This window comes from Echinops telfairi, unplaced genomic scaffold (assembly GCF_000313985.2).
Source record: "Echinops telfairi isolate 266 unplaced genomic scaffold, ASM31398v2 ScPeMD7_3533;HRSCAF=4204_0, whole genome shotgun sequence".
NCBI classification, from domain to species: domain Eukaryota; kingdom Metazoa; phylum Chordata; class Mammalia; order Afrosoricida; family Tenrecidae; genus Echinops; species Echinops telfairi.
The window spans coordinates 54,592,871-54,604,898 of NW_022107431.1; the positions used below are offsets into that span (position 1 = coordinate 54,592,871).

Consider the following 12,028-nt stretch of genomic DNA (forward strand, 5'->3'; position numbering starts at 1 on the left):
TAAAAGGATGTGTTTGGGTGTCTGCATTGCAGGAATTTACCAAATGGAGTCTTTTTCTCACCCTTGGTTGTGGGTCTGTTTCTGGGAAATTCACTTGCCATAGCCACAAACTGCAGACTGAAACAGAGTCCATTGACGACCATGTAGTTCAAACCCTTTTTTCACAGGGGAGGAAAATGAGGCTCAGGAACTTACCTGAGGTGACAAGGCAGGTAAAGATTACTATTCGGATGTCTGTTCCCAGCTTCGTTTCCTCTCCATCACAGTGTGATGACTCTGATGGTGCCCTGTCAGCGGTCTGCAGCCCCTGTAGACTGAAGCCAGCTTCTCCAGGGCTGGCTGCAGGCTTCTGAGCGGCCCGAGCAGGTGCAGAAAGTGATGCATGAGTCCACTTCCCTACTTAACTTTTCCAGCCATCTTTTTTTCAGCTTATTCTCTTCCCTAAATAAACAGAGGCAGGAGGGTGCTCCTCCCCAGAAGAGGTACTCCTGCCAACAAGGACACTATTTTTCCCTCTCACCTTTATTCTTTACTTATGCAGGAGTCATGTCTTCTCAAACTCCATTCTCTAAATGACATAGCTCTCGTCTGTCTTCTCTGTATTGCCCAATTGTCTTCTGCATCACTGTTTTTGTTAGTGGTGTTAGGGATCGTTGAGTTAGTACTCCATGGACAACAGTGCAAAGCACTGCCCAGTCCTGCCCCATCTTCACAACCGTTATATCTGAGCCCCTTGTTGCAGTCACTATGCCAGTCCATCTTGTTGAGGGTCTTCCTCCTTTTTTGCTGACCTTCGACTTTATCATGCATGATGTCCATTCCCAGGGACTGATCAGCCTTATCTGGATCTCTTTGCTTCTGGATTGCCAAGCACTTCAGAATATATTAAGTACTACTCTGAAGAGCGGTTCTGAGTACCAAGGATGTGAAATGAATACAGCATGGTTCTAATCTCAGAAGAGTTCACAGCATTGCTGTGGAGGAGAGCACTGTGAAAAGCGTGGGAGCATTGGAGAGTGCCACAGACGGCAGGGACACTGCTTCTCGGGGAGCCCCAGAAGGCTTTGGAGGGGGGGGGACATTTGTCTTTTTAGGTATGGGACTCCTCAGCCATAGTATAGATAGGTGTGCGATATTTCAAAGCCACACGAAGAGGACATCTCGAAGGTGTAATGAAAAGAGCTGACACAATTGAGATGAATAGGTAGGTGTCTGTCTAAAGGAGAGACAGGATCTCTTCAGTAGGTGGCAGGATACCTGGGCTGTCTCACTGTGCCACCCCAGCCTTAGACAAGATGGTGAGAGTCTCTAGGCCTCTCTCTCTCTCTCTCTCTCTCTCGCTCTTTTTAAATTAAGTCATTTTATTGGGGCTTTACAGCTCTTATCACAATCCATACATCCATTGTCTCAAGCACATTTGTACACAGGTTGCCATCATCACTTTCAAAGCATTTTCTTTCTACTTGAGCCCTTGATATGAGCTCATTTTCTTCCCTCCCTTTCTCCCTCATGAACCATTGATAAATTATAAATTATTATTATTTTCATATCTTACATCATCCACTGTCTCCCTTCACCCACTTTTCTGTTCTTCGTCTCCCTGGGGACAGGGTGGTATATGTTGATTGTTATGGTCGATTCCCTCTTTCTCCCCGCACCTTCCCCTTATCCTCCTGGTATCTCTATTCTCTTTATTGGTCATGAGGGTTTTATCTATCCTGGATTCCCTGTGTTGCAGGCTCTTATCTGTAGCAGGGTACATGTTCTGGTCTAGTCAGATTTGTAAGGTAGAATTGAGGTTATGATAGTGTATTGGGGGGAGAAGAGAATTCAAGAACTAGAGGAAAGTTATATGTTTTATCGGTGCTATGCTGTGCCCTGACTGGCTTGTTTCTTCCTTGTGAGCCTTCTATAAGTGATGTCCAAATGCCTACAGATGGGCTTTGGGTCACTACTCTGCTCTCCCCCTCATTCACATTGATATGATTTTTTTGTTCTGGGTCTTTGATGCCTGATACCTGATCCCATTGACACCTCATGATCACGCAGACTGGTGTGCTTCTTCCATGTGGGCTTTGTTGCTTCTCAACTAGATGGCCAGTTGTTTATCTTCAAGTCTCTAGCCCTCTCTTGATTCACCTTACAATTCATTCAAATAATGCAATCCACCTTAGAGTCTTACATGGAAGAGTCAGCTCAGGGTACATGATTCCCAGATGGAGTGATATCTAAACTGAGGCCTCGCTCAGGTGTTGTTGATTAGGTAAAGATAAACCACACACAACAATGGTCTAAAACTGGTGGCAGGTGTAAGTAAGTCTGAAAGTTGCAAGTCTGAATGAAGAGCAGATTCTTCTCACTGCTGGACCAGAGGGCAGGGAGTCATATGTGGCTATAAACTTAGCAGGTGAACATCATTAAAGGTGTTACAGGTCACAGTCACAAATGGTCTGCCTTTTTCCTGTTGTAAAAGGCGAATGAGCCGAGATAATTAGATTTGCCTGATTAGTGTGATTCATTGACTAGAAGGCAACAAAACTGAGGCTGTAGAATCAGTGAACTGCAGAATCTATGCTAGAGGAAGTGGGGATCTTAACTAGAGTAGTGAGAGAGGTTGGAGAGCGCTGAGGAGAAAAGAGGTATTTAGAGATCCTAAAAGTGATCAAAGAGCGTCAAAAAGAACGTGTCTCTGGGTTTCTGACTTGTACATTGATTTGATTCTAGTGCTGTTTGCTAAGAACAGAAACACAGGAGACAGAACAGGTTTCCTAAAGACACCAACTCATCTTTCCCAGGCACTGCTGTATTAACTGGCCTTCTGCAGGCGAGGATTTCACATACACAGCCATGCTTCCTCCTCTCAGCTATGGGCGGTATTACCATCTGTACTACAGTGATATGAAAACAAAGGCTCAGAGAGCACACAGACGTGATTGAAGGTTCTGTAGCTAAGATGTCAAACCAAAAAACTCAAACTCAGTGCCATCGAGTTGATTCTAACTCACAGAGACTCTACAGGGCAGGATAGACCTGCCCCTATGGGTTTCCAATACTAAAACTCTCTACTGGGGTGGAAAGCTTTGCCTGTCTCCCTCAGAGTGTCGATGGTTTTGAACTGCTGAGCTTGTTAGCCCAACATGTAACTGCTGTGCCACCAGGGCTCCTAGCTAATAAGTCGTGGAGTCAAAACTTAAGACCAGAGTTCTAAACCGGATGCATTTAACTCCAAAGCACAGGTATCATCCATTACCTCAGTCTGCTTTCCTTTAGCTCTGAATAGGTGATGTGTAAAACACACAGCACTTTAGGCTTCATGGAAGCTAGATAGGAAGCATAAACCTGACCTGCTCACTTCTCATCATCTTTCACTTGGGCTACTGCAGTTGTCTTCTAACTTGTCACTGGACGCCACTAGTCCTCTTCCCCACCCTCGGCTCCTCCCTTCCCCAAGCCATTTTATTAGAAGCTCTTACAGATATCATACCATTCCATCGTTAAACCCCATCAAGCAGTATTGTACAATTGCTACTACATTCGGTTTCAGAACATTTTCTTCCTTCTTGAACTCCTTGATATCAGTTCCCCTTTGCCCCCCACTCCCTGCCACTGTACCACACTTAGGAACCTTTATTTTACTTATTGTCTCAATTGGTTCCCCAGTCCTGGGTTTCATATAAATGAAAACCAGAAAAACATATAACAATTCAAGAAGGTGACCTACAATGAAAAAATACACCAGAAATAAACCCCCCACTATGAAAATAAACACACACACAGTATTAAAAACCAGATCGGGCCCAAAGTATATCTATCAGAGGGGGATCAAGTGACAAGGTTTTAACCCTTCATGTCAGGTTTATCATTTTGACCTCTTATTCCACTGATGGTCTTTTTTTTGTTGAGTCTAGTTGCTGCAGCCCGAATGCGTTTTATAAACTTTAATTGTGATCATCATGACATTGGTTAGCGTCTTGCTATGGCTTGGCAGTGTTATTAGGCATTCTTGGAATGCCACAGTCCTGAAGTAGGTGGCTCCTGGTAACCAGTCCCTTTCATCTGTTGCCATTTTCTGTCTTCTCTGCACACCAGCGCACTTCGATGCTCTTCTCCCCTGCAGGAAACACTCCTCCTCCTTCGACGCCAGCTCCCCCCATTTTGTCCTTCATGTCTCAACTCACAGTGTCAACAAGTCAGGTCCTGATACCCTCACAGATCCCCTTGCAGGTTTTCATTTACTGAGACTCACCATAGTTTGGAAATATGAATTTGTGTTCTTTTTTACAATGTCTCTCTCACCCATTAGACTCTGTGAAAGCAAACATAAAACTGTTTTTCCTGACATGTAGGTGTCACTCAACAGATATTTTACAAATGAATTTAAAAAGTCATACATGAATGGAAGTGATTCTGGATTAGCTCATTTAGATTTGTTTGATAAATTGTTTAAATAGAAAAATAAGAGGCTGTTTTACTTTGCTTCTATACAATAAACAATTTTAGTCTTATGTAATATTGTTTTATAAAACCCAACGGTATAAGATTTCCCCTAATAGTCCACTGTAATTGTTTTTTTCTCATTGAGAAGTCATTTTTATCTTGCATCATAAGGGATCTGAATCCAATAGCAGAGGGATAATTACTGAGTTGACTTTTTTTTATTAAACCAAAGCAATTAAAACTTTGAAATGGCAGTCATATCACCATTTAGCATACCAGTGAAGGATGGAATTATGTCATAATTTGTTTTTAAATGTCAGACTTTATTGTACTTGCTAATTAAATGAGTTTTGTTCCATCCTATCCCACTGAAAATAACTCAGAATTTTCAAGATTGAATATCTTTTATTTTTCCATCAAGATGAATCTCTCTTATGTGATTATACATAGTCTAACAAATGAGACTTGGATAAAGAGTAGGAAAAGAAGCTATCCCTAATATTTTAACCCACAGCCTTCCACTAGTGACAAGCTCTCACTGCTAAAAATTTGCTTCCAGGACTCTGGACTAAACAACTGATTGGACTATGGGATGGAATCTAGTGAGAGAGATATCTGCATTCTATTCACGAGATACATTGCTGAGCTGCTCTGGACCTGTCTACTGAACATTGAGGATCATGGTTACTATGTAGATGTTCAGTCATTAAGAACCAACTGAGAGGATCAGAGTAAATGAGCTATTAAAAAATCTGTTATTCTAAATGGAAGAGAAGGAAGTTAAAGGTAGGTGAAGGGAGGCTTACATACTAGAGATAAATGCTGTCTGTTGTGATAGGAGACACTGCTAGAGACGGGGTGCCAGCCCCAAGGGCCATGTTCCATGATACAGTTTACTGTTTGCCAACATGTAGATCCTGGTCTCTTAATTTCATATATGTATTAGAGGTGTCTTACAAAGGTATGTATGTGTCTCTAAAATATATTTACATACCCACATATACCAACATTTTCAAATGTGTGTAGATTGTTGTATAAAAAACAAAAATTAATTATTTAATGTATTTAGTTCCTAGTAGCTTAGTGCTTAGTACGTGTTTTCTGAACAAGTATTTAAAGGATATAACCATAATACTCTCATGATCTCTAGGGTTGAGGGGTCATCTTGCCTTGGAAACTCAATAAACAGCATTGTAGCCCTCATACTGTGGGTTGTACAGTCTTGCATTCCCCAGACTTCCAAATTCTCAGACTCTTCAGATTATACGAGCGAATTCTGAGTGCTCAGTGTCTCCAGTGTCTGCTCTCCTGGTCTCTCTGCTCACTGCTTCCTGCTATCTCACAGTGGGTTTTGTTGTCGATGATGCTCTCGCTGGTTTACTTCACCTCAGGATTGGCCTCAAGGTCCTCCTTCTTTTGCACAATGCATAGATGTCACTAGGACAGTTGTGGTATAGGAGCTTTGAGAGCACAAGAGAATGAAAATGCAGAAAAATGAAACCTCATCTTGGATATCCAATGTCATTATTACTGGAATCCATCAGTTGTGCCCCCTCACAGGGGTCCCCAGCTAGCTGTCTCTCTCCTTAGTGCCCAGCCTAATACCTTGTTTCATGGTGTTATGGTTTCATGGTAAATGAGCATGCCCATTTTTCACAGGCGAGGCTGCTAAGATCATGTTCTACCTCTCTGGAATCCAGAGTGCTAGAATCCCTCTCGCTACACATAAATAAAACATAAAGTGACTGCTATGTTCTTGACAATGCTGCAATTCAGACACCAAGGCCTACAACTTTTCGATAGGAACAGTAATTCGTTTCTGTTGTTCTGAACGTCAAGTCAAGGTGGGATTTTCATTTAGCAAGCTTCCCCCACCCCACATCTATTCTCAAGCAAGAGGGTTTTGCCAATTAAATGGTGATTCCTCCCACCACCCTCCACCCTGCTGTCTCCCCCTCATTAAAGCCTTAGAAGAGCTTAGAAGAATAAATTTTAAGCAAGTCTCAAAATTATGATACATGGATAGGTTTCTTCATAGTAGATTTTACAATTGGAAACTTCCCCCCAAGCACATTGAAGGCGTGCCCCTCAGAAAAGGGTCTCAAACATACCAATTATCAGCCCTGGGATTCAAAAACAAACCAAACTGACTGCCATCGAATTAAAGCCTAAAGGACATATAGAGCCATTAATGACCTTATAGGATGGGTGGGGTAGAACTGCCCTGTGAATTTCCTAGATTGTAAACATTTATGGGTGTAGAAAATACTGTCTTTATCTCATGGAGTACCTGGTGATTTTGAACTGCTAACCTACCTTTCAGATCATAACCCAACTAATACACTACACCACTTGGAAGGAGGGTTGTCTTTTTTTAATTTTAATGTTGTTGTTGTTGTTGTTAAACTTACCTAGGTTGTTATTTTTCATAACTGATGATAACATTTCTTTTAACTCCAGAATTCTCAGGTATCTACAACATCGATAATTTTCCTTTTCCCCTTGATTGCCCTTAACAACATTGATTCACTTGACTTTGCACCTATTCCATGAAATTGTAAAATAGGACAAAGGAATTGGATTGGATATGTTGTTGTCAAGATTAGCTGTACATGTGTTAGTCCCTTATATAAGATGTTGCATTTCAATTTTAAAAGAACCTTTTCAACCAGTTTCTGTAGTGTTTTACTCAAAGAGCACACCTATTTTTATCCTCACCTAGCTGCTGAACTTCACAGATCATTAAAAATGTGCAATGAAAAATTAATCACTCCCAGACCACCACCCCCACTAATTATAGATGGTGATAGACCTGGGAGCAGGTTCATATATTTTCAAAATTATGCCTAATTTATTAATAAAAAATGGGAGTGATCACTGAAACAAATTAAAGGGAGGGATTGTACCAGAGTAGAAGTTGTAGTTGCAGTTGTGGATAAGAAGTTGCAGTCTTAAAAAGACTGAACAGTCTTTTATTTAGAGTTATGATCACTACTTTGAATATAAAAATTGGAGATAAGAATGAGCTAATTTATATTTTCCAGATAAATATGTAGATAATTTATAGGAGGAATAAGAAGAGAGAAAAATCTTGGACTAAAAAAAAAAAAAAAAGAAAGGCATTTCATGCATAAGTGCTTCAGCAAAATGCCCAAATTTCTTGACCTCAGTTGAACAAATGTCTATGAAAAAAATTACCCAATGAACATATTCTAACCATGGCTGGGCTAGCTTATTCAGGATTAAAGCACACATTAAATGAACATAATGTTTTAGCCTACATTAGACATTCTGGTTTAGCATTTAACCAGGAAAGAGATTTGGGATTTTAATCTTGACAATTAACAATACTTTAAAAATACAAAGACCATTCAAGTGAATTAGACATGCTATATTATACTATATTAGTAATGCTATTTAGACATACTATATTAGTAATGCTATATTACTATATTAGTAATGCTATAACCATTACTTTTCTCCTTAGTTCCTGATGAATTTCAGGAACTGTTTCAGATGAATGTGTGGGGAATGACAGGGAGGGATGAGACAAGCCTCCACGGTCCATCCTTCTTGACCTACTGTGACTTTCAGATAGGAAAGCAGAGTCTCAAGGACTTTAAGGAATTTTCCCAACATACAATTGATGTTGCTGGGGACACAGTTTTGCTTGACTCCAATGCCCCACACTACATGTGAACATAGGCAGAAAATAAAAGGTTGACAAATTAGGACGTCTTTTCTGGATCTTCCCCCAAGTAACACTCTTCCCCATCAAATACTTGTGAGAATGTGCCATTAAACAATTTGATTCTTCAGTTTAGGACTCTGGGGAGTTCCTTTCTCGGGAACCATGCAACGATCCTAACACTGTGGAGGAATGAATGAATGAAATATTTCAGAGAGCAGGTTTGGACAGGATGTACAGGAAGGGAGCATTGGAAGCAGAAGGGGAAAAAACAGAGCTTGATGAGGGAAGATAGTGAAGGGGGACAAAGCAGTTGGTTTGAGAGAGCCTGATAAAAAGACAACGAGGGGAAAAAATGAGGAGCCCATACCAAGGGCTCAAGTAGAAAGCAAATGTTTTGAAAAGGATGATGGCAACATATGTACAAATGTGCTTGCCACAGTGGATGGATATATGGATTGTGATAAGAGTTGTACGAGCCCCCAATAAAATGATTTTTTAAAATAAAATATAAAATAAAAAGGCAATGATTGAAACTGACCAGAAGTTGGATCTATGGTGTTATTGTAATGAGGTTGTGATCTAAAACTCATTCTAAAATGATCATACCTAGTTTTCTTCACTGCCTTCATATGTTCATTCTCCATATTCATTCCATCAAACTGAATGCTTCTGAGCTTTCTATTATTATTCAGAGGTAAACATCTGTAAATGTTGCTCAAAACAATATTAGTTGAAATACAGGAGATGTTCTTCAATCTTTTTTTCTTTTCCTATTTTATTTATAATCTTCATAGACCCCTGCCCCCAACAGAGATCTTAATCAATACCCTCTGAGATGTTCAAGCACCCAGGTTGGCTCTCCAGAATAAACAGGATTTGAGGAATAATTCTTTCTGTTGCTTTCAAGTGTCCATATCTCCTTTGCTTGCAAGATACTCCTGTTATATGAGAGTTGTCTGTAATTATACTAATTTGCAGATGATTATAAACTGAATCAGCTTTCTGTTTTCTTATTTTAAATTTAATAGATTTGGAAGAATTTTCCCATACTAAAATTTGTCTGCATCCTTACTCAAATGTCAGAGGATAACAATGGAACAGCTGAGGGCAGGATGGCTTCAAAGGCACCCCTCGGTTCAGTTGTGCTGTGTGCCTAGGGGATAAGTGTAGCATTATATAAGACGCCAAAGAGCTGTTTTACCCAGTTCTACTAACATCAGTTTCCTATCTGCACATATGCACAGAAAGCTGCATTACACACACAGAGGTCAGAGCCACATGAAGACCATTTGAAAAGCACTCGGTGGACACCGTCTTTGGAATAGAGACTGTAGAAGAACAGGTCACCCACTAGAATGCCTTGTGAAAGATGAGCAAATCCAGGGGATGACTGATCTGCCCTGAACCATCAGCATAGGTTTGGAGAAAGTTAATTTTGTGATATATCACCATAAAAAGATTAACAAGGTTTAATATTAAACTTTTAGGTCTATGTAGCATGTGTAATGATATACAGACATACTATGTTCCTAAAATAGTCAATAAACAGTCTATTCATTTGGATGATATATGCTGTGAGATCCATAAGATTAATGTTAGGTAAATAAACGACCCAATCTTTTGCTCTTGAAATCTCTCTGTCTCTCTTTCCCCTTCCTTCCCCTAAAGACGTAATTTGCTTTAAACCCCTCTGTCAGTTTCCAGGCTGGCCCAGACAAGATACAATTTCCCCAAGAGGCCTCATTTTTCATCTTCTCCATCTTACAATTTAATGAAGTGTTAAAGTGAAAAACCTGGTTCTTCTCTGTGGAGAGGTGCATACAAAAGAAGAGGAATTAATTTACACTGTCTGGTGTCAGGATGTAATATGATTATCTTGGCAAAGCTATAAAAAGAAAATATCCAAAGCATATAAAAAAATTCCTTTCAGTTCCAAGCTTACCTCCAGGAGATTCATAAAAAAAAAAAAAAAATTTAACTCAACAAAAAAAAATTCCAAAGAGGTCACTGTAAGGAGATGGGTAGAGAAGAATGCCTGATCTTTAGCAGTTACTGAGCTAACAGCTGATTCAGGCTGCAATGGGCATAGCCGGGGAAGCTTAGTGGAAGTTACAAATCTATTATATCTTCCAAGGGGAAAAGTTCACAGCATTGTAGTAAATTCTGGTTTTATAATTCTCACTCTACAAAAATGACTGGATGGTTTGGGAAATACAATGCCATCAACTTCCAGTTACCCTGCTCAGCAAGCCTGACGGTTGGCTCCCTTGGTTGCATGCTCTGGGAGCTTCTTGACTGTACAAACTGATTTCCATGTGTTAAACAATCAAACAAATGAACAAATGGATAAAACATGCCTCAAAAAGGAATAGCTACAGTGTTTTTTTGAGGTCTTAATTAACACTTGAAAAGCTTAGGATTATCAGCCAAAAGCTCATATGGATATATTACTATTTTCAGGGCATTTTGCTAATTGTGATATGATGGATATATTGGAAGATAATACGAATGCAACTAAAAAAAACCCAGAATCATTAAATTATAGATAAGATTGTAGAAACAGCCATTGAAATGTGTTCAATGTTTAGCTTGCCAAAGGATATATATATTTTTTAATCATTTTATTAGGGGCCCATGCAACTCTTATTACAATCCATACATGCATCAATTGTGTAAAGCACATTTGTACATTCATTGCCCTCATCATTCTCAAAACATTTGCTCTCTGTTTAAGCCCCTGGCATCAGGTCCTCACTTTTTCCCCTCCATCCACACTCCTCCCTCCCTCATGAACCCTTGATAATGTATACATTATTCTTTTGTCATATCTTGCCCTCTCCGACGTCTCCTTTCACCCACTTTTCTGTTGTCCGTTGCCCAGGGAGGAGGTCACATATAGTTCCTTGTAATCGGTTCCCCCTTTTCAACCTACCATCCCAGTATCACCACTCAAACCCCTGGTCCTGAAGGGATCATCCACCCTTGGTTCCCTTTGTTTCCAGTACCTATCTGTACCAGTGTATATCCTCTGGTCTAGCCAGACTTCTATTATTATTATTATTATTTTGCTTTCCCCACCTCCTTTTTAGTTGTATACCCTGTGTATCCCTGTATTTGGTCTGGTCCCTGCCATATTACTTGGTCCTCACCCCAGGAATGTTTGTAAACAGTAGCTTTTTCCCTTACCCCTGTGACATTTTTTTTTTAAGCTTGCCTCAGCAGACTCATGTTGTACTTGTCCATTTGTGCTTGACTTATTTCGCTTAGCATGATTTCCTCCAGTTCTGAGACCCCATGCAGCGATGTGCTTCATACGTTCACCACTACTTTTTAGCGATGCGTAGTACTCCATTGTATATATATGCCACAGCTTTTTAATCCAATCGTCGGTTGATGGAAATTTGGGTTGCTTCCAATTCCTTGCAATTGTGAATTGTGCCGCAATGAACATTGGAGCACAGATGTCTGGCCTTGGATTGTTTCTTGCCTCTTCAGGCTATATGCCCAATAGGGGGATTGTTGGGTTGTATGGTAACTCAATTTCCATCTGTTTTAGATATCGCCAGATCGATTTCCATAGTGGCTGTACATACTTACAGGTCCACCAGCAGTGGATGAGAGTTCCTGTCTCCCCACAGCCCCTCCAACACTTGTTGCTTTCTGATTTTTGAATTGTGCTACCTTTGAGGGTGTTAAGTGGTACCTCATTGTTGTTTTAATTTGCATTTCTCTTTATGGCTAAAGATCGAGAACATTTTCTCATATGCTTGTTGGACATTTGGATTTCTGCTCCTGTGAAACTTCTGTTCAGGTCCTTTGCCCACCTCCTCAGTGGGCAATTAGTGTTTTTTTTTCTTTTTGGAAGCTAGCAGAGTATTGTAGATTTTAGTAATAAGGCCT

At 40.2% G+C, this 12,028-nt stretch overlaps 1 protein-coding gene across 2 annotated transcripts in view; it reads left to right on the forward strand.

Moving 5' to 3' along the window:
• PKIB (cAMP-dependent protein kinase inhibitor beta) overlaps window positions 1–12,028 on the forward strand; it is a 56,471-nt gene that overhangs the window by 6,788 nt on the left and 37,655 nt on the right. The window contains exon 1 of one of the 2 annotated variants that reach the window (XM_045294520.1): window positions 5,022–5,223. The exons of the other annotated variant lie outside the window; for it this stretch is intronic. Within the exon in view, the coding sequence (XP_045150455.1) occupies window positions 5,202–5,223 (22 nt within the window). The 5' untranslated portion in view covers window positions 5,022–5,201. Of the gene's footprint in view, window positions 1–5,021; window positions 5,224–12,028 lie in introns of those variants that run through there. 2 annotated transcript variants of the gene reach the window in all.